Consider the following 21,300-nt stretch of genomic DNA (forward strand, 5'->3'; position numbering starts at 1 on the left):
GCTCATTCGATTCAACATGCACAATTCGAAACCTGTGTCTACTCCGATGAACCCAAGCGTTAAGCTGACCAACGAAACTATCCCGCAAACCGCGGACGAAGTTGAAATGATGAAAGGGTGCCTTATCAGGAAGCAGTGGGCAGTATTATGTATCTCGCCCAGTGTACTAGACCCGACGTTCTCTACGCGGTAAATCAACTGAGTCGCTTCAACACAAATCCTGGACCGATGCATTGGGATGCTGTGAAGCATTTGCTTCGGTATATACGGGGCACGGCCAAGCTTAAGCTACGCTATACGAAGGAAGGAGATTTCGAATTGAAGGGTTATTCCGACGCTAGTTGGGCTTCAGACCTGGATGACAGGAAGTCCACTAGTGGATACATCTTCATGCTACAAGGTAGCTCTCTCTACATGTGAGGCGGAATACATGGCGTTGTCAGCTACTGTTCAGGAAGCCATGTGATGGCGTGGTTTGATGGCTCAGTTTGGATCAAAGAAAACTGTGGAACTACTTGTGATAGCCAGAGTGCAATTTGCATTGCGAAGAACGGTGGATACACACCACGTACGAAACACATTGACATCCGTCATCACTTTATCCGGGATGCCTTGGAACAAAAAGCCGTTACACTGAACTACGTGAGCACCGATCAACAAGTCGCTGATGGTCTGACGAAACCTTTGGACCGCATCAAGCTAGAACGCAATCGATCAGCGATGGGAATAAACGCATCAACTTAAGGGCGTGTGTTAGAATATGAATAAATAAGCTGTGGTTTATCTGGAAATTATCTGTGCCCCCTTATGTCACTACTACCAGTATGTAGCTAAACGCAGTTAGCGTTACTTTTTCACTTTTCAATAAATGGTTAAACGATACAGACGCTTTTCTATTTTTCTCTGCGCGTTGTATCTCTCCAATAATATCGACGATGAGCTGTATCGCCTGCATTCGTCGTTTCATCTGTCGCAGAGGGTCACCGAAGGAAATATACTCCGACAATGGTCGGAACTTCATCGGAGCGGATCGAATTCTGCGAGACCAAATCAAGCGGATCAAGTAGGATGCAGCTACGACGTTTACCAACACTTTACCTGTACATCGACTTGGTGAGATTGATGGTTCCATTCATTCTTACGGGGAGGGGAATGTTGGCACGATCACAGCACCGGCAACTATGTCCACAGCGCCTTCACTGTAATCGACTTATCGAAGATTGGTTCGCTCCATCAACAGTAGGTTCGCTATCGTTGATAGAGCGAATCAATGCATAAACAATAACCTCAATTGATTTTCTGCCACGAGAAAACTATCACCCTTATTCTCATTTACGGCCGTATCCGTATATTGATTCGTCGGATACGATACGTCGTCAAAGAAAAAGCTATCCTCATTTACGGCCGTATTTTTGTGTACTAGATTTGTTTGGTAAACTGTTTTATCGACATCGATGAAAGATGTTTTCTTATTTTTTCACTTATGTTTTGTTTTCATTTGAGATTCCTACATTGTGTACAGTTTTTGTCGGGAAAAAACGGAAATTCCCGGTTTTCTGAGTGATCCGCAGACATTTTACTGTGCGAATGTCGATTATGACCAAGTTATTCGGGTTACTTCATAACAGCACGATTGATCCAATGTGACAACAAATCGATGATATGTGAATGGAATCCGCCGGATGATAAAGGTAGTCGCGTGAAATTCATGTCAGCTTGCGTGTGTAACTGCATGCGACATTTATTATATCAAAATTGAAACAGGCAAGTCGGAGCACTAGAGGTATGAAACGGCCAATTGCACATGTTCACAATAATAACATTCTTTTCCCTCCCTCAGCACTGTCACATTCACCCTTGAACGAAAGCTCCAGCCGTTCGGAACCATTCGGCAGCGGTTTTCTCGAATGTCAACCTGAAGGAAGTAAATCATATGTGCTCACTTAATGCCGGAACGTATCAGGACAGTTCGGCTCTTGGAACCGAATATTCAGTTATGCTTGGTACAATTAATGAAATTCAAAAGCTGCACATTCGAACGGTACAAATAGGAACAGGAAGCTTCTCAATAGTTTGGTGTTATAACGGTGCGAATGGATCTTCAGGACTCGAGTGGTCTGACTCCTTCGAGCAGTGCCGAGTTTGGTCAAGAAGTTAAAATTCACAATCTACTTTTTTTTTATCTCATTTATTTATTTATTAGGCTCATTAGCATTATAGCTGAACAGAGCCAGGTTTTAATCGTGTACATGTACATATGTTTATGTTTCTATAAATTGTAAATTACACAGTAGTTAGTAGTAGCCATTTAGGCGTTAAGTATTCTGTTCCATTACATTATGGTAAATCACACAGTAGTAACCATTTAGGCGTAAGGGTTTCTGTTCTTCCATTGTTCAGCAGACCGGACAGCGGAGACAGTTGATATTGATCATTGTTGAGTTATTTATAGAACAGCAGCCCGATGTGTCTTGCAGAGCAGAGCATTGTATGGATGAATCGATCTCATTTCGACCGTGGATCGATTTCCATCGCTGATGATGGTTGCGTGGACGTAGTTATTCTATAACAACACAAAGATGGTCAATTGAGGGCCCTGAGTTTGAACTCACGATCGATCGCTTGGTAAGCGAACGCGTAACCAAGTGGCTACGAAGACCCCCTACACACACACACAATCTACTTATCAGAATCAGAATACGTTCGAGTTGCTACATGCACATCAATTCATGCAAACGGAGTATACTATGTCACTGATTCCGGCGAAATTGGGCAACGACTCGAAAACTTATTGCATCGTCGGCACAGCACTGATACATCAAGCGGAACCGGAACCCAAAATAGGAAGGATTATCATCTATCACTACGAGGATGGAGCCCTAACTCAAGTTAGCGAGAAGGGAATCAAGGGCGCGTGCTATTCTCTCATTGAGTTTAACGGCCGTGTATTGGCCAGCATCAATTCAACTGTACGATTGTATGAGTGGACTGATGATAAGGATTTGCGACTTGAATGTAACCATTTCAATAACGTGTTGACATTATATTGTAAAACCAAGGGTAAACAAAATTAATGCAACCACTTGGATTCCTCAGAGTGACGGTTTTTTTTAACAGGAGACTTCATTTTGGTGGATGATTTGATGCGATCTGTTACGCTGGAGGTAATTTTGAGGAGATCGCTCGCGACTATTAACCAAATTGGATGACAGCAGAGTGGATAACAGAACAATCTATTTGTTTGCCTAAAAGATGGATAAGTAGGGTTTCCGTAGCTCTGTTTATCATACGAATTTTTGTATTTATTTGAAGGGCCGCAACAACGGACGACGAACGACAGCAAATGCCAGAGGTTGCTCAATTCCATCTCGTTAATATGATGAATATATTCCGCCACGGTTCGCTCGTGATGGAAAACATTGGTGAGCGTACGACGCCGACAACGGGCTGTTTGTTATTTTGGTCAGCTATCGGTCTGGTCACACAAATATCACCTGTTTATGAATTATGAATTTCTTCGAAAGTTACAAGAAAGTTTGATTGACACTATCAAATCTGTTGGCAAGATTGATTATTCGTATTGGCATAGTTATCATACCGAAATGGAAACGGAACGTTGCGGGGAATTTATTGATGGAGACTTTATAGAAGGTTTTTTAGATTTAAGTCGGGAAAAATGTACGATGTATTGGGATTGCAGATCGACGTGGATAGAACTAAGAAGGGGTGGCCGAAGATGGTATAATCAATATTGTAGAAGACCTAACAAGAATACATTAGGATGTCCAGTGTTGATCAATATTATTCAATCGATGCTATCAGTTGTTTTCTGACACAAATGCTGCGAAACCGAGATATTACACATTTTTCTAAAAAACTTTATTAATAATTCAACTCATTAAGAGATAGCTGGACGGACAATAGAACCAGATCGAGCTAAGCTCGTGAATTTCAGCATTCCTCGCGAAGAATTATTTCATGTTTGTTGGATAACAAAGAGACACCAGTGAATGTACAAAGTTCGTACAACATCTCGTTATTTTGATTCGAATAGTCATGCACGGCGTATTTCTCAAAACTATTTAAGAGTTTTATCAAAACTTTATTACTTTTTGAATATGAAACATAGAATATTCAGGTGTAACGCGGTATGCGTAGGGGGATGTTAGTGTTGGTGCTGTAATTGGAGTATTGAAAGATGTTATGAGATACAATTTGAATGAAATAGAGTGGTATACCTATCAGGTTGGATATTTCCTAGCGTTCACATTTTTCCATCGGACTTCACACTACCAAGTGTCAAATCACCTTCTGGAGAAATGTTGGCCCTGCGAATGAACGAATAGGTTAGTTGATTTCGAACTCTTCCGAATGCGATCATAATACTTTTTCGAATTCTTCTTTCGCTCGTGCTGATCCTGCAGCGGGGTGCCTGCTCCCCAAGCGAACCTATTATGGCTCCACCACCGTGGCTTTCATCACTGAGCAGACCTAACAGACAGAGGAACCACATTAGAACGACCAGCTGCAGCTCTCCTCTTTGGCTGCCGCTGTTTCTAGATGACTTGATACGAGACTCGAGCAAAGCTAGGGGTAAAAGTTTCACATGAGAATAATTGAGACAGTTTTTAGGCAATATATGAGATGCTAACGCTTGCTGGTGGTGAGGTTAAACAACGCCTTTTCCAGAAAATATTTAGCGTTTGCAGTCTAAAAAAAATCACAAAGTGAAAAGAACGAACATTCGTTCCTATAATTTACAATCGTCTTATACTAATAAACTTGATGGGAGAACCTAACGACAAATCAATCGATGCAATTTTTCAAAACATAAATCAGGCAGTGAGAATTTGTATCAAGATTTCGCTTGCCCAAAAAAATATGACAATGATGAAACGAAGCACGTTATTATGAATAGTAATAGAAGAAAAAGAACAACCACAACATATGATATATGATCATGAGGAACGGTAATATATAGTACAAAACAACATTAAATTCGAATGTTGCAAGAGATAACAATTTCTGCACTGGTAAATGCATTGTAAGAATCCAGTTCTATCGTAACATGTAAGAATTGATCTGTAGAATTCGATGCTTCCTAAGAAGTTCTAATGCTCATGGGACCACCTCGTTTCTGTTGGCACAATTTTTGCGTGACGGAGGGTTGTGGCTCCTGCAGTCGGCTTTGCAGAGAAATATGTATCATTAGGATATTTGTCACCAGCCGGTTAGCAGTGTGACTATGAACCGAAAGACTTCGCTGCATGTTTGGACAAAATTATTTTACGAATTGCTGCACAGCTGCATTTGGTTCGCCGTTGTTAATCACAGCGGCAGCGGCAACAATTCGACCGTTCTGATCACAAAGCGCCTTACGTTGATCCTGCAGTTTTTTTGCGGAGCGTTCTGAATTATGGATCGGGTACGGAACTGCAGCTCACGTTGGGATGGATAGTTGGGTTGGGTTGTTGGGTTGTTGCATTTGTGGTGGATCAGTTGCATTCTCAACGTTGTTTTTCATTGTTTCTGTTGATTTTCACTGAGAATTTGCATTAGAATTTGTTGCTGAGTAATCATGCTACTGTTGACTTGATTTTGTGCTAGCATGTCAACTAATCGATTGGTGAGGCGTTGTTTGAAATATCTCCATCGAATTCACAAATTGTGTCCAGGCGAAAGGTAGGTCCTGCCGACACCCATTCTGGCTCTTCCTCGTTTGCTGTATCTTGGTGTCGTTGTTCATCTGCACTTATGTAGTTGTTTCGGTTGCTGAACTTGTAATTGCGACGGTCATCTATTGCTACCGGACGGCGGTTGCAGAGCAGGGATTTTCTCAATGTCAACAGCTGACTAGTCGTATAGCGAATAGAGCGGACACATGAGTTGCATGCCCGACAGTATGATAGCCGGCAATCTGCAATGTAGAATAGCAGGATCTTGTTCCTCTAGCGGAAGTTTATCTGCATTCAACAATTTTGAATTATTCAGAGTACAAATCGTCTGCACATGTTTACAGAGATCTCACCTGCTTTATATCTCGTTTATATTAAACTGCACAAATCAAAACTACAACGTTCAGATAACTCTGTATGTCTGTATCATAAATTGAACACGTTCGATACGTAAACACCTCCTGATTGTCAACGATGTCGATAATGTAGTACACCAATAACTTGATCTAGTACGACTGTAAATTGAAAATACGACGAATGGTTCGTACGAAAACAAGGATGGGATTTGCGTACGTATCCTATTCGTTCGAAAACTATGATAAGGGTGATTGTTTTGATAGCGAATTAAAAATTGTTTGAATTGAACAAAAATTTGAACTTCAGAACCGAATTCATTCCTGATTGAAACCACAGCCTGAAGCAATCAGGTTCGTACATAGCACTATTTGATATTCAAGCAATCAAATGAATAAAATTACTGTAAAGAGTGGTGCTCGTTTGTTAACGCAACAAAAATGTTACTTCTTATTTGGGAGAGACAATCATCAGGGATAATGACAATCACCCTTATTCTCTTTTACGGCCGTATCCGTATATTGATTCGTCGGATACGATACGTCGTCAAAGAAAAAGCTATCCTCATTTACGGCCGTATTTCTGTGTACTAGATTTGTTTGGTAAACTGTTTTATCGACATCCTTGACAGATGTTTTTCACTACCAATGTTGTTTTGATTTGGGATTCGCAGTCTTCGTGTAAAATATTGTGAAATTTGGATTAAATTTGGAGGATAAGGACAATTTTGCTCTATTTGAAGGTATCTTTTATTTAATGTGTGCGCTCGCAGGCGGTCAACGTTTTACTTCCTCATGGAGAAATATACTAACAGATTAACAGGCTAAAAAAAGTTACGCTGGAGACCAGCTGACTATTCTGAAAACGTTCCGGTCACTTCCGACGACAAACGTGTTCGCATGTTCGGATCGCCCAACCGTGATATACCGCTCTAACCACAAGCTGGTTTCCTCAAATGAAGGAAGTAAATCTTATGTGCTCACTTAATGTCGAAGTTTATCAGGACAGTTTGGCTCTTGCACCCAACATTCGATTATTCTTGGTACAATTGATTAGATTCAAAAGTTGCACTTCGAACGGTAGCGATCTTCAGGACTCGAGTGGCCTGACTCCTTCGAGACAAAGCGCGTCTTCTCTGACGACAAATGTAACTTCCTTGAGCAAGATGGGTCTGCTTAAGCCAGGACCCAGCAATGCCGAGTTTGGCCAAGAGCTGAGATTCTAGTTATCATCGATCATATTACTTTCGAGGTGCTACATGCGCATCAATTCATGCAAACTGAGTACATTATGCCACTGATTTCGGTAATGATTCGAATACTTATCACATCGTCGGCACAGCACTGGTAAATCCAGAGACCCAATGTAGGATGAATGGAGCCCTCACTAGAGTTAGTGAAAAGGAAATCAAGGGCGCCTGCTATTCCCTCGTTGAGTTCAACAGTCAGTTGTTTTTGAACAGGCAACTTCATTTCGGTTGGATATTTAATGCGATCTATCACGCTGCTGCAGTACAAGCAAATGGAAGGTAGTTTTGAGGAGATCGCTCGCGACTAACAACTAAATTGGATGACAGCAGTAGAAATATTAGATAACGATGCCTTCCTTGGGGCGGATAGCAGCCAAAATCTATTTGTTTACCTAAAAGATGGGTAAGTAGGGTTTCCGTAGCTCGGTTTATCATACGAACAATTTTTCTATTTATTTGAAGGGCCGCAACGGACGACGAACAACAGCAAATGCCAGAGGTAGCTCAATTCCATCTCGGTGATATGGTGAATGTATTCTGCCATGGTTCACTCGTAATGCGAAACATTGGTGAGCGAACGACGGCGACAACGGGTTGTGTGCTATTTGGCATGGCTATAGGTCTGGTCACACAAATACCACCAGATTCTTATGAATTGTGAATTTCTTCGAAAGGTACAGGAAAAATTTACTGACACAATCAAATCTGTTGGCAAGATTCTTTTTCTTCTTTTTTGGCTTTGAGAGCCTTAAAACTTTTCAGTTCATTCGCCTCTAATGTTGGCAAGATTGAGTATTCGTATTGGCGTAGTTTTCACACCGAAATGAAAACGGTACGTTGCGAGGGATTTATTGATGGAGACCTTGTGGAAAGTTTTCTGGATTTAAGTCGGGGGAAAATGTACAAAGCTGCATTGGGATTGCAGATCGACGTGATTGGAACTAAGAAGGAAGCGGCCGTAGATTAACCCAGATATTTGTAGATTGTAGAAAGCAGAAAGTAGACAAAAATATAGAAAACCTAACACGAAGAAATCAGAATGTCTAGTGTTGATCATTATTGTTGAATCGGTGCTATCAGTTGTTTTCTTGCACAAATGCTGGAAAAACGAGAAGTTACATATTTTTCCTTAAAAAAAAATTATAAAGAAAACAACTCATTAAATAATCTATTCAGCTGGACGAACAATAGATCGAGCTAAGCTCATGAATTTTAGCACTTTTCGCGAAACTAAATTTTATATTTGTGTGATAATAAAGAAACTCCAGTTTACTACAAAATTCGTACAACATCTCATTAGTTCGATTCGAATAGTCATACACGGTCGGTCTCTCAAAACTATTTAAGAGTTTTATCGAAACTTTATTACTTTTGGAATAGCATATTTGCATCGGACCTGGCACTATCAAGTGTCAAATCACCTTCTGGATGTCGACACTGCGAATGAATAAATAGGTTAATTGACTTTGAACTTCTCCGAATGCGATCATATTTCTTATTCTTATTAGACAGCTTCTTCCGCTCGAGCTGCTCCACACACAAATCACCTTGCGTTGCTCCATTAAAAATTGTTGCTGAGCAATCATATTACTGTTGACTTGATTTTGTGCTAGCATGACGACTAATCGAAAGATACCTCAATCAACGCCGTATCTTCATCGAATCCACAAAGTTTGATTGTGTCCAGGCGAGAGGTAGGTCCTGCCGAAACCCTTTCTGGCTCTTCCTCGTTTGCTGTATCTTGTTGTCATTGTTCATCTGCACTTATGTAGATTTTCACGGTAACATGTTGGTTCCGGTTGCTGAACTCGTAATTGCGACAGAACCTTGCTGCAAAATTTGACACAATAGGGTCATCTGCTGCTACAGGACGGCGGTTGCAGAGCAGGGATTTTCTCAATGCCAACAATGACTGGTCCATAGTGAATAGAGCGGACACACTGGTTGCATGTCCGATAGTATGATAGCCGGCAATCTTAATTTAGAACAGCCGGATCTTATTCCTCTAGCGGAAGATTATCTGCGTTCAACCATTTATAACAATTATATTATTGAGAGTACAAATCTTCCGGACATGTTTTAAGAAATCTCACCTGCTTTATACTTCGTTTTTATTAAGCCGCACAAATCAAAACTACAAACTCGAACTCGAACGTTCAGATAACTCTGGATCATAAATTAAACACGTTCGATACGTAAACACCTCCTGATTGTCAACGATGTCGATAATGTAGTACACCAATAACTTGATCTAGTACGACTGTAAATTGAAAATACGACGAATGGCTCGTACGAAAACAAGGATGGGATTTGCGTACGTATCCTATTCGTTCGAAAACTATGATAAGGGTGATGATGACGTAGAGCTCCCAGATAGTCACAAGATGGCGGTCAAGCGTTTCGAATGCCTGGAACGCAAGATGATTAGAGATCCAGAACTCGCGTCCAATCTCAAAAAGCAGATCACTGAGTATGTATTGAAAGGCTACGCACATCGCGCAACTCAAGAAGAACTAGATCGAGCCCATCCAAAACGAGTGTGGTATCTACCACTGGGAGTAGTGACAACGGAAACCCGGCAAAGTACGTCTAGTGTGGGATGCGGCAGCCACAGTGGATGGAATATCCTTGAATTCCATGCTACTGAAAGGCCCAGATCAACTAACGTCGCTTCCAGATGTGCTATTTCGTCTTCGACAGTTTTGGGTGAGAGTTTCTGCCGACATCAGAGAGATGTTTCACCAAATGAAGATTCGAGAAGTAGATCGCCATGCTCAACGATTTTTATTCCGTAACGATCCGTCAGAACAATTAGAAATATTTATGATGGACGTAGCAACCTTCGGAGCCACATGCTCACCAGCGTCTGCACAATATCACATCGCACATCGCACATCGAACTTGGGAACACTGCCTTATGTGTACAAGTTAAATTTTCCTGTCGTGATTATCACCGTCGATTATTGTGTTTTTGACGTAGGACTACGTCTAACCGGAAGATATAGGGGGTGAAATGGAAATCTAGGCACTGAACAAGTAGGAAAAAATGCAAGATTTGGAACGTTTATAACTCGAGCATTTCTCAATAGATCGCAAAGGTTTTTGCATCAATTGATAGGAAATATATCTACGCATCTATCATAACGAATAACATTTCATTTTTCTTGAGATAAATAATTGAATAATTGTGAAATATCAAGCATTGTCCAAATGCACTATGTGCCCATTTTTGATTGGTCCATTTTGTGCTCCTCAAATCGTACCGACCAAAACGGGCAACCAGAGCAGCAGCGAAATAGAATGAAGCACGATTGGAAAGGAAAAAGAAAAAAAAGAACGAAACATTGGTCGCAGTCTCACACATGCGTAATTCTCGAGCCAGCCAGTCAGCTTAAAAATCCCCGCTCCGCTGCCGTAGCGATCATTCTCATTCAAACCGTACACCACATCAGTTCGCATCACAACACATCAACAAACCAAACCAAGCAGCCAAATCTGGACATGGCAAAGGAGGAAAAATTAAGGGAAAGGCAAAACCCGCTCGAATCGTGTCGGTCTGGAGTTCCCCGCAAGGGTAGCTAGGCCGAGCGCATTAGTACCAGTGCACCAGTCCACCAAGCCGGCGTTATATAGTTTCGGCCGCCGAAGTGATCGAGTTAGCTGCCAAAGCTGCTCGCGCCGAAAACAAAACCCGCATTCGGAACAGAACACATTCGGTTCGGTGGACATCAAGTCAACAGGCAGTTGCAACGAGTGGTGAATGGCAAACGCAATCGCAAAACGGCAGCTGGTAGCAGAAGAAAATAGTTTGTTCTTTATACAATCTGCTTTGGTGGCAAATCCAGAACAAGGCGGCATCGAGGGCGTTTGAAATGGTTTTTTTTCAAAACCACGAGTACAAAGTTTTCTAAATTGAAACCATTCCATAAAACAAGGCGCTTATCAGGGCCATTAAACCTTTCAAAAAAGAGTTTACGAAATATAGTTCAATGTTTTCTAAAATAATATCCAAAATAATAATAAAAAACAATTTGATTTTTTCATAATTTGTTTGCCAGGATCTGCTGAGTATGTGAATTTGGCAGTTGTTCTGAGCTTATTGATAGTTGGGGACTTTCCTGATTATTCAATTTACACCAATTCTTAAATTGTTTCCAGATTGAAAGTACAGTAATTTACAATTAGTTCGACATTTAGCTAATTGGACGGACATGTAATGCAACATAATTAGTTGGACATTTTTGTAAACATAGAGATCCAAATTATGACCCCACATTGAAAGTCGACACTGTACCACTGTCATCGCAAATGTTCAATTACAGGTTAAAATCGCCTCCAATGCGACACTGAGTGGCGCTTTGACACGTCGCATTGAATGTGATTTACTGTACAACATGTCACAAAGCTGGATGGGATGAATTTTCCAACTGTGAAAACTGTGGCGAGTGGCAAACGCAATCGCTAAACAGAAAGGTTTAGCCGAACAAGATGGGGATATCGAGTGATAACTAAACAATAAACTCTTTAGATTGAAGATAATTTTGTGATCCTGAAAAGGACCCTTTTTAACCTGCATGTGAATCCAACGAGCGAACAAATCGTAATGAATGTATTTTTTTGCCATCGCTCCCTTCTAACGCTCATTCGTTCGTCTCGTTGGACTCGCCCTTCTGGCTGAGTCTGCCGATTTGTCTCTATCCTGTGAGTGTGTACCGCTTGAGTATAAAACACGCGGACCCCAAAAAAATATCTTATTTTCTTTCAAACCGTAAACCCGTGTGGTTGTACGGCATCGGCATCGTGGACGTAACAAAGGAGGACAAGTTAAGGGAAAGGCAAAGTCTCACTCGAACCGTGCAGGTCTCCAGTTCCCTGTTGGTCGCATTCACTGATTGCTCCGCAAGGGTAACTAGGCCGAACGGATTGGTGCCGGAGCACCAGTATACCTAACAGCGATTATAGAGTTTCGACCGTCGGAGTGCTCGAGTTGGCTTGCAAAGCTGCTCACGACAATCAGAAAACACGCATCAAGAACAGAGCAGCTTCGGTTCGGCGCTCGTCAAGGCAACAACTAGTTTCAGCGAGTGGCAATCGCAATCGCAAAACGGCAGCAGGTAGAAGAAAGAAAAAGTTTGTTTATACAGACCGCTTTGGTGGCAAAACCAGCCACCGTAAAACACAGCGCTTTACAGGGCCATTAAACCATTCAAAAAAGAGTTATTAAAAGTTTTTCACAATACCAATGCATTCTAAAGTGACATAATATGACATATAATATAAACTGTTTTGTTTTGTTTATGCTTGTTCTTGAACTGGTTGGGGTTTTTTAAATTGATCATTCAGTTTTCACAAACCCATGTATAGTTTCCGAATTAAAAGTGGCTTCAAATTACAACACATTGTATGCAGGATGGCATAAACGAATTTTCTCGGTAGCAAGAACTGCTTTCTTTGGTTGACTGACTGACGTTACATCTGCATTGTATAGGAAAATAACTAAGGAGCAACATGATGAGCTATGTATTTCCTGCTGCTCTGTTCTTATTTTAAGTTCTTATAGTTCGTTTATTTTTCAACAGATCGTCTCCAAAACCTCAGTTCTTTTTTATTTTTATTTACTTTGTTTACGGATACTACAAATCTTACAATTCATTCGTCTCCGAAACCACAGTTTAAGGTACGGTAATGTGCTCAATAATGAAATATATGATAGTGAATGAGTTGATGACTACCTATGCATTCCCTATCACAGCCATCATTTTGATTGTACGATATATGCATACGCCGAAAGATGCCCGGCGTTGAGCATTTAATAAGTACAAAGCCTTTAGAAAAAAATCAAGAATCAAGTTGTAAAAAAAAAACGCAAAAACACAACACCAAAGGTTCTTTTCAGAACCCCCAACATGTTCATAAAAAGTAAACAGTAAAGTAATTCATTTTTCAGGTAGATAGGTAGGTAGAAGAAAATAAAACAATATAATTAAAATATATATTTAGCAAAAGCTGTCCCCTTTGTATAGTCCTACGTCACTCCGGTTATGTCCCCGACATTACCCACCCGTCTTTTTTTACGTCCTTTAATCTTGTTTTCGAGTCATCACTGTCTGTCAGTACTTCATCGTTGATTCTGCTCGTTTGTATATTGATTATTTTTACCGTTGTGATAAAATTTTACGTCGCGAGTTTGTGCATTCGTTGGTGTCTAAAAACAACAAAGTCGTACTATTCTCCACGTCGATTTTTTCTTTTGAAGCGACATCTGCTGGAATAAAACAAAAACCATAAAAAGCTCGTTCGATTGCACGCTCCCCTTGCATCCAACTGATTTGCACGCGTACTATATAGCCTACCTAAAGGCGCGTCATCATGGTTAAAAACTGCGCTAAGTGCTCTAATGCAATCACGGGCATCGATTTCGTTATCTGCCGCGGCTACTGTGGTGCAGTTTTTCACATGAATGCCTGTTCTGGTGTAACTCGTGCGCTGCAGTCATACTTCGCATCCAACAGAAACAACCTTTTTTGGATGTGTGACCAATGCGCTGAGCTTTTCGAAAATTCGCATTTTCGTGCTATCACGCGCCAGGCAGACGAACAATCTCCTCTATGCACGCTCACGACTGCGATTACTGAGTTGCGCTGCGAAATAAAACATCTGCACTCTAAGCCCGTTGCTGAGTTCTCACCCGCTACAAGCATAGGCTGGCCAGCACTTGAACAGCGCAGAGCTTTGAAACGTCCCCGCGAGACCGATTACACTACGCGAGCTCCCGAGAATTGCCAAATAGGAAGCAAAAAGCCGATGGAAAATGTTGTTTCAGTGCCTATTTGTAACAATGATGCTGATCGGAAATTCTGGTTATATTTATCCAAAATTCGTCCCGACGTCTCTGTGGAAGCGGTATCGGCTATGGTCAAAGCCAATCTCGGGATTGAAGATAATATTTCCGTGGCGAAGCTCATCCCGAAGGGTAGAGAGTTAGAATCTCTTACTTTCCTATCCTTTAAAATTGGCCTCGACCATTCGACCAGAGAAAAAGCACTGGATCCATCAACATGGCCCGAAGGTTTGCTGTTTCGGGAGTTCGAAGATTACGGCTCCCAAAAATTTCTATTTCCACCGAAGCACAAGAAGCCAACAACACTGTTGCTGCCACCAGAAACTACACAACCTCCGATCACGCCTATAACGAGTTTGATTCCTCCAGCCCGGGACGCAACAATATAAGCCATTTGGAAGGCCCTTATCCCTCCATCACAGTCGTGTCCTTCTCGTCAACGGTCAACAGTCGTCCCTGTGTTTTGGCATGGAAAAGGGGTCTTCCAGCCCTTTAGTGCAGGCGAGTACAATTCCTTATACTTCAATTTCGTACCTGATACTCGTTACGATTCCAGTCACATCTGGTTACCAAGTATGACAACGTCGCATAATTACCATTCATCCGGTCGCCCATGGTTACTCCCAACGGAATGCACACAAAACAGCATGATGGAAGCTCCCAAGTCGCCCGACACAGTCGAGTGCCGGTGTCGTCTCTCCGCCGACTGTTCCTGCCATCCAAGACATTCCGTTCCTGTGTCTGGAGCTGGCGAGGGAGTCTTCCAACTTGCTACCTCAGGCAAGTACGTCTGTAATTTCGCTTCTTCGCTTCCTGAAATTGGTCCCATTAACAGTGACACGAACCCTGAAGCATCCGTCGATTCTGCTGCTTGTCGGTCACCAATCATCGAAACAGAACATCTTTCATCACCGTCTCCGCTGATTGTTTCTGGGGAATTAACGGTTTATTACCAGAATGTTCGGGGAATGCGGACAAAAATTGACGACGTTTTCTTGGCCATTTCATCCTGCCATTATGATGTAATTGTGCTGACGGAAACTTGGCTCGACGATAAAATTTTTTCATCACAAGTTTTTGGAGATTCGTACACAGTTCTTAGAACAGATCGCAGCAAAGTCAACAGTCGTAAATCAACTGGCGGTGGAGTGTTGATTGCTATTTCAAGTAACCTCAATGGATACATCGATCCCACATCTGTAAATGTTACACTCGAACAGGTTTGGGTCAAGGTGAAGCTGCAATATTGCTCAATGAGTATCGGTGCTATTTATCTACCACCTGACCGCAAAAATGATTTAGCAAGCGTTAGTGATCATATTGAGTCAATTGCAGCGGTCTATTCCCGCCTTGGGGATAATGATCTTGCCATTTTGCTTGGTGACTACAATCAGTCGGGACTTGTCTGGAACACTCCAAGAAACGATCGTCCTTCCGTTGATGCCTTGCAATCTAGCATTTCTGTCGCTTGTGCTTCGTTACTAGACGGTTTCAGTTTGCACGGTTTATCTCAAATCAATCACATTACCAATCAGAATGCACGAATTTTGGATTTTGCCCTGGTAAATGAAGCTACGCTCTCACGATGCCTTCTCGAAGAAGCAGCCGAACCGCTCTCCGTTCTTGACTTCAACCATCCTGCTTTGGAGTTGACAGTTAGTCTATCACAGTCCATCGTACTTGAAAACATTCCGGATGAACCTGGACTTGACTTTCATCGAACCAATACTGAAGGCTTACTAGAAGCCCTTCGCCAAACTGATTGGCATTTCTTAGAATCCGCTGACGATATAAACGTTGCAGTTGATTGCTTTACAAGCTTGCTTAAAAGTCATTTGGTTGATTTCATCCCACTGCGCAGACCGTCTCCTAAGCCACCCTGGGGAAATGCACACCTAAGACATCTAAAATGTCTAAGATCGAAGGCGCTTCGAGTTTATTGCCGATCCCGGTGCTTATATACCAAGCAACATTTCGCGCGGGCTAGTGACAGTTACCGAATATATAACCGCTATTTATACAAACGCTACAGCATACGGACTCAAGAAGATTTACGTAGACACCCTGCACATTTTTGGAAATTCGTGAAGTCAAAACGGAAGGATAACAATGGGTTGCCCGCGGAAATGTTTCTGGGCAACGAGGTTGTTCATTCAACTGCAGAAAAATGTAGATTGTTTGCAACTCACTTCAAAAGCGCATTCAACGACACGATTTCGTCAAGAATCTTGGACGCTTGTAGAGATACTCCAAGAGACGTGTACCATCTGGGAAACCTCGACATCACACCGAATCAAGTGAAATTCGCCATAAACAAATTGAGATGTTCAATATCCAGTCCTGATGGAATACCTACCTACATCCTTAAAAAATGTTGTGACGAGTTGGTTTCTCCACTCACGTCCATCTTTAATCTGTCATTAAGGCAACGCTGTTTTCCCACAAGCTGGAAGACGTCTATCATGTTTCCTGTGTTTAAAAAAGGGAATCGGCAGAATGTTGAGAACTACAGAGGAATAACTTCGCTTTGCGCCTGTTCCAAGGTTTTCGAAATTCTTATGAACGACCTACTTTTCGACTCTTGCAAGAATTACATTGCCATGGATCAGCACGGGTTTTATCCGAAAAGGTCAACTACCACGAACCTAGTTCAGTTCGCCTCTTTTTGTATAAAAAACATTGATGCTGGTGCCCAAGTCGACACCGTCTACACAGACTTGAAATCTGCCTTCGATAGAGTTGATCATGGAATACTGTTGGAACGATTAGGGAGAATCGGTATCTCCGCGGATATTATCAGCTGGTTCAAATCATACCTCTTAAATCGTAGGCTCACTGTTAGCATTGGGTCGGTAACTTCGGAACATTTCTCGAATTTATCTGGCGTGCCACAAGGGAGCAATCTGGGCCCCTTGCTATTTTCAATATTTATTAATGAGCTATTTGTCATACTACCACCCGGCTATCGACTGCTTTACGCTGACGACGTCAAAATCTACATGGTCATGAGGAGTATTGAGGACTGTTACGCTTTACAACGGCTGCTGAATCGTTTCACTGAATGGTGTACACGGAACATGCTTACGCTAAGCATTCATAAATGCAACGTTATCACGTTCCACCGCAAGCTCAATCCGACAGAGTACGATTACGCAATTGACGGACAGTCTCTCGATCGTGTATATCAAGTTCATGATCTCGGGATCATCCTAGACTCAGCATTCACCTTCCGATCACACTACAACGACATTATTTCTAGAGCTAACCGCCAGCTGGGATTCATGTTTAAAATATCCCAAGAGTTTAACGACCCACTTTGCCTCCGGTCTCTATACTGCACTCTGGTGCGATCGATTCTGGAATTTAACTCTGTAGTTTGGTGCCCATACCAGTCAACATGGACCGCAAGAGTCGAAGCAATACAGAGGAAATTCGTTAGATATGCCCTCCGACGTCTTCCGTGGCGAGATGCATTGAACCTTCCCCGATACGAAGATCGATGCAGATTGCTGGGACTGCAGACATTGGAACAGAGAAGGAGTATTGACCAAGCTGTGTTTGTTGCAAAAATTTTCAACGGAGAAGCTGACGCACCGGAATTATTAGGACAGCTTAACATCTACGCTCCTGAACGACTGCTTCGCCAACGAAACTTTCTGCTTCTTGAGCCCCGAAATACTTTGTATGGCCTCCATGACCCTGTGCGATTCATGTCGGCAAGTTTCAATGAAGTTTTCGCTCACTTTGATTTTGGCTCTACTGCGTCCGCATTCAAACACAGACTCACAGAACTGAATAGGATGAACCACTGACAACGACATTAACTATGGACAAGGGCCCAGTTCCCAATTAGTTTTTTGTTATTTTTTTTTATGATTTGACCACAGTTGACGCCTATTATTATTTACTTTTTTATATTTGTTGTGTTCAAAATGTGCTACTTTTTTTTTATACGTATATATGTTTTGCATGTGAATGAAAAGATATGGGGTTTTGGCCTCCTCTATTTGGTTTTTCCCCATCTTAATTCATTAAGACTACAAAAAGTCAGATGAATAAATAATAAATAATAAATAATAAAAAATATGTAAAGAACGTCAATGCAGCAGAATTCGCTGATCGCTTCACACGAGCGGTTGAAGGAATATTGAAAAACCACTACGTGGATGACTATCTCGATAGTTTTGAGAGCGAAGAGGAAGCAGAGCTGGTATCTAAGGAAGTGAGGTTAATACATCAACAGGATGGATTTCATCTCAGAAATTGGCTTTCAAACAGCACTTCGTTGCTCAGCGAATTACAGGAGAAGGAAACTTTGGATAGCAAGAACCTCTGCTCGAATCCAACGGTCAGTAGTGAACGAGTGTTGGGAATGTTGTGGCTGACGACTGAAGATAAACTGAAATTTGCGATTAATATGAAGGATGAGGTACAGCAGATAATTGATAGCGGTAATAGACCAACCAAGCGGCAAATGCTAAAATGTTTATTGGGAATATTTGACCCCTTGGGACTCCTTAGCGTATTCCTCGTACAAGGGAAGATATTACTGCAGGATACGTGGCGTGCTGGATTGAAATGGGACGAAAAGGTGCCAGAAGACATATTTGAACGATGGATCAAGTGGACTGGAATGTTCCTCAGCATTAGTACCATAAGGATTCCTCGATGCTATTTCTTGAATGCGACCAAGCAAACCTATGACAAACTTCAACTCCACATTTTCGTTGATGCGAGTGAAGCCGCATTCGCTGCTGTAGCTTACTTTAGAATAGAAGATGCGGAAGGTAATGTCGAATGTACAATAGTTGCCGCTAAGACGAAGGTCGCACCACTTAAACCACTTTCAATTCCACGCCTAGAGCTACAAGCAGCAGTTCTTGGAAGTCGCTTGATGTCCTTTGTACAAGAAGGTCACAGCATCGAAGTGAAACAACGATTTCTCTGGAGTGATTCCGCGACAGTTTTGGCATGGTTGCGAGCAGATCACCGTCGCTACAAACAATACGTAGTCTGTCGAATTGGTGAGCTTTTTACAACAACGGACGTCGCAGATTGGCGATGGGTTCCCAGTAAACTCAACCCAGCGGATGCAGCGACGAAATGGGGAAAGAGCCTGTGCCCCGAAGTCGAGGGTGAATGGTTCAGAGGTCCGCAATTTCTACGTCTGTCCGAAAAAGAGTGGCCAAAGCAGGCTAAGTCATTGGATCAACCGGAAGAGGAATTGCGCTCGTGTTTTGTGGTTCAAAGTTCAGCAATTCCAGCTGCCATAGTGGACTTCACTAGGTTTTCGAAGTGGCGTCGATTGTTAGGGACAGTCGCTTACTTGCATCGGTTTATAGATAATTGCAGGCGCAAAAGTCGAAAGGAAAGAACAGATGTGCCTTGTTTAAGCCAAGACGAATTGATAAAAGCGAAGAATACACTAATACGATTGGTTCAGTGGGAAGAGTATCCTGATGAAATGGACTTGCTGTCACGAAGTCAAATGGAGCTACACAGAACGAGTGCCTTATACCAGTTAACGCCCGTAATAGATGAATATAAGGTTATACGGGTCGGTGGAAGAACCGGAGCTGCACCACATACTACGTTCGATGCCAAATTTCCGATAATACTCCCGAAGAAACATCCAGTAACCAAGATGGTTGTTGATGAATTTCACCGAATCTTTCGTCACGGAAACTCGGAAACAGTGGTGAACGAAATTCGTCAGTTCTACCATATTGCTCAACTGAGGACGATCGTGAAACAAGTAGCCGCAGCATGTCAATGGTGTAAAATTGTGAAAGCGACACCTAAAGTACCGCAGATGGCACCACTTCCTGTTGCTCGTCTATCGTCATTCACCCGACCATTTACGTACGTCGGTATTGATCTGTTCGGTCCCTTGTTAGTGAAAGTAGGTCGAAGTACGGCAAAACGCTGGATATGTTTGTTCACCTGTTTAACTACTCGCGCCGTCCATGTAGAGGTTGCCTACAATCTGTCTACATCATCATGCGTAAAGTGCATTCGTCGTTTTGTCGGTCGTCGTGGTGCGCCAGCCGAGATTTATACCGATAACGGCACCAATTTTCAAGGCGCTGAGAATTTGTTACGAAAGCAGATTAATGAAATACACAACGAACTTGCATCAACTTTCACCAACACAGATACTAAATGGATCTTTATACCACCAGGAGCACCTCACATGGGTGGCGCGTGGGAAAGAATGGTTCGATCGATAAAATCGGCCATGCAGGTATAACAACGATCGGAAGCTAGATGATGAAGGGCTAGAAACGTTGATTGTGGAAGCCGAGAGTATTGTGAACAGTCGACCGCTAACGTATCTACCTTTAGACGCCGATGAAGGGGAAGCACTTACGCCGAATCATTTTTTGATGAGAAACTCAAGAGGTGTTCGTCAGCCAACTGTACCGTTCAGTGATCCAGTATCTGCGGTTAAAAACTCCTGGAACCAGATTCAGTACCAATTAGATGTTTTCTGGAAGAGATGGATCCGGGAATACCTCCCAATGTTGACAAGACGGATGAAATGGTTTGGTGATGTGAAACCAGTAGCTGAAGGGGATCTAGTCTTAATTGTCGATGATACTCATAGAAATGGTTGGATACGAGGACGTGTTAAGGAGGTTGTTACGGCGAAGGATGGTAAAGTTCGACAAGCCATTGTACAAACTGCCAGGGGGATGTTGAGAAGACCAGTATCGAAGTTGGCTGTATTGGAGGTTGAGTATGAAAGTAAAACTGGGACCGATGGCCAGTGTTACGGGTGGGAGAATGTTGCCGCTGGGTGCACTGTTCCAAGTATGCGTTCAAAATGGTCACCTTAAATCAACTTGACGGCAAATGTCATCGACGAACGCGCGGTGTAAGAGCTGTCATCGAAAAGAAGAGAGAGAAAGAGAAATTTTTTTCCGGCAACGAACGCTAAAGAGAATACAAGTTCAAACTTGAAACAGTGACGAATATTTTTGTTAGATTTAAAACGTAGATTACAAAACTCGTATTTGCTCACATATTGTAGTTGAGATATCGTTGTATTTGTTGAATCAGTGAATTTCTTCCAAATTTATTTATCGTAAGAACACCGAATGTGTAAGTAATTGAAAACTCCACTATGGAAGCCATATTTAATAAAATATATTTGCAGTTTAAAGCTGCGCTAAACCTAT

At 42.1% G+C, this 21,300-nt stretch overlaps 1 protein-coding gene, 1 long non-coding RNA gene and 1 pseudogene across 4 annotated transcripts; 2 read left to right on the top strand and 1 right to left on the bottom strand.

Moving 5' to 3' along the window:
- The first annotated feature begins 1,595 nt into the window (after positions 1-1,595).
- On the top strand, positions 1,596-4,253 carry LOC129771234 (uncharacterized). The gene is made up of 3 exons (XR_008742315.1): positions 1,596-1,783; positions 1,841-3,060; positions 3,118-4,253. It is a non-coding gene; the product is annotated as an uncharacterized LOC129771234 (long non-coding RNA).
- Positions 4,067-6,166, bottom strand: LOC129767733 (uncharacterized). 3 transcript variants are annotated; one of them, XM_055768890.1, is made up of 6 exons: positions 6,029-6,166; positions 5,380-5,963; positions 4,653-4,710; positions 4,387-4,587; positions 4,239-4,328; positions 4,067-4,177 (listed from the first exon to the last, which is right to left on the bottom strand). In XM_055768890.1, the coding sequence occupies exons 2-5, from the start codon at positions 5,503-5,505 to the stop codon at positions 4,300-4,302; spliced, it is 414 nt and encodes a 137-aa protein (XP_055624865.1). In that variant the 5' UTR covers positions 5,506-5,963; positions 6,029-6,166; the 3' UTR covers positions 4,067-4,177; positions 4,239-4,299. The 3 variants fall into 3 exon arrangements, 2 of the variants coding, with proteins under 2 accessions (XP_055624865.1, XP_055624866.1); XM_055768891.1 differs by lacking the exon at positions 6,029-6,166 and having other exon boundaries at positions 5,380-5,964; XR_008741569.1 differs by lacking the exons at positions 4,653-4,710; positions 5,380-5,963 and having other exon boundaries at positions 6,029-6,165.
- Positions 6,167-6,984: 818 nt separating this feature from the next.
- On the top strand, positions 6,985-8,455 carry LOC129766459 (DNA damage-binding protein 1-like; annotated as a pseudogene).
- The last annotated feature ends 12,845 nt before the right edge of the window (positions 8,456-21,300 follow it).

The sequence above is a fragment of the Toxorhynchites rutilus genome, chromosome 2 (assembly GCF_029784135.1).
Source record: "Toxorhynchites rutilus septentrionalis strain SRP chromosome 2, ASM2978413v1, whole genome shotgun sequence".
NCBI lineage: Eukaryota > Metazoa > Arthropoda > Insecta > Diptera > Culicidae > Toxorhynchites > Toxorhynchites rutilus.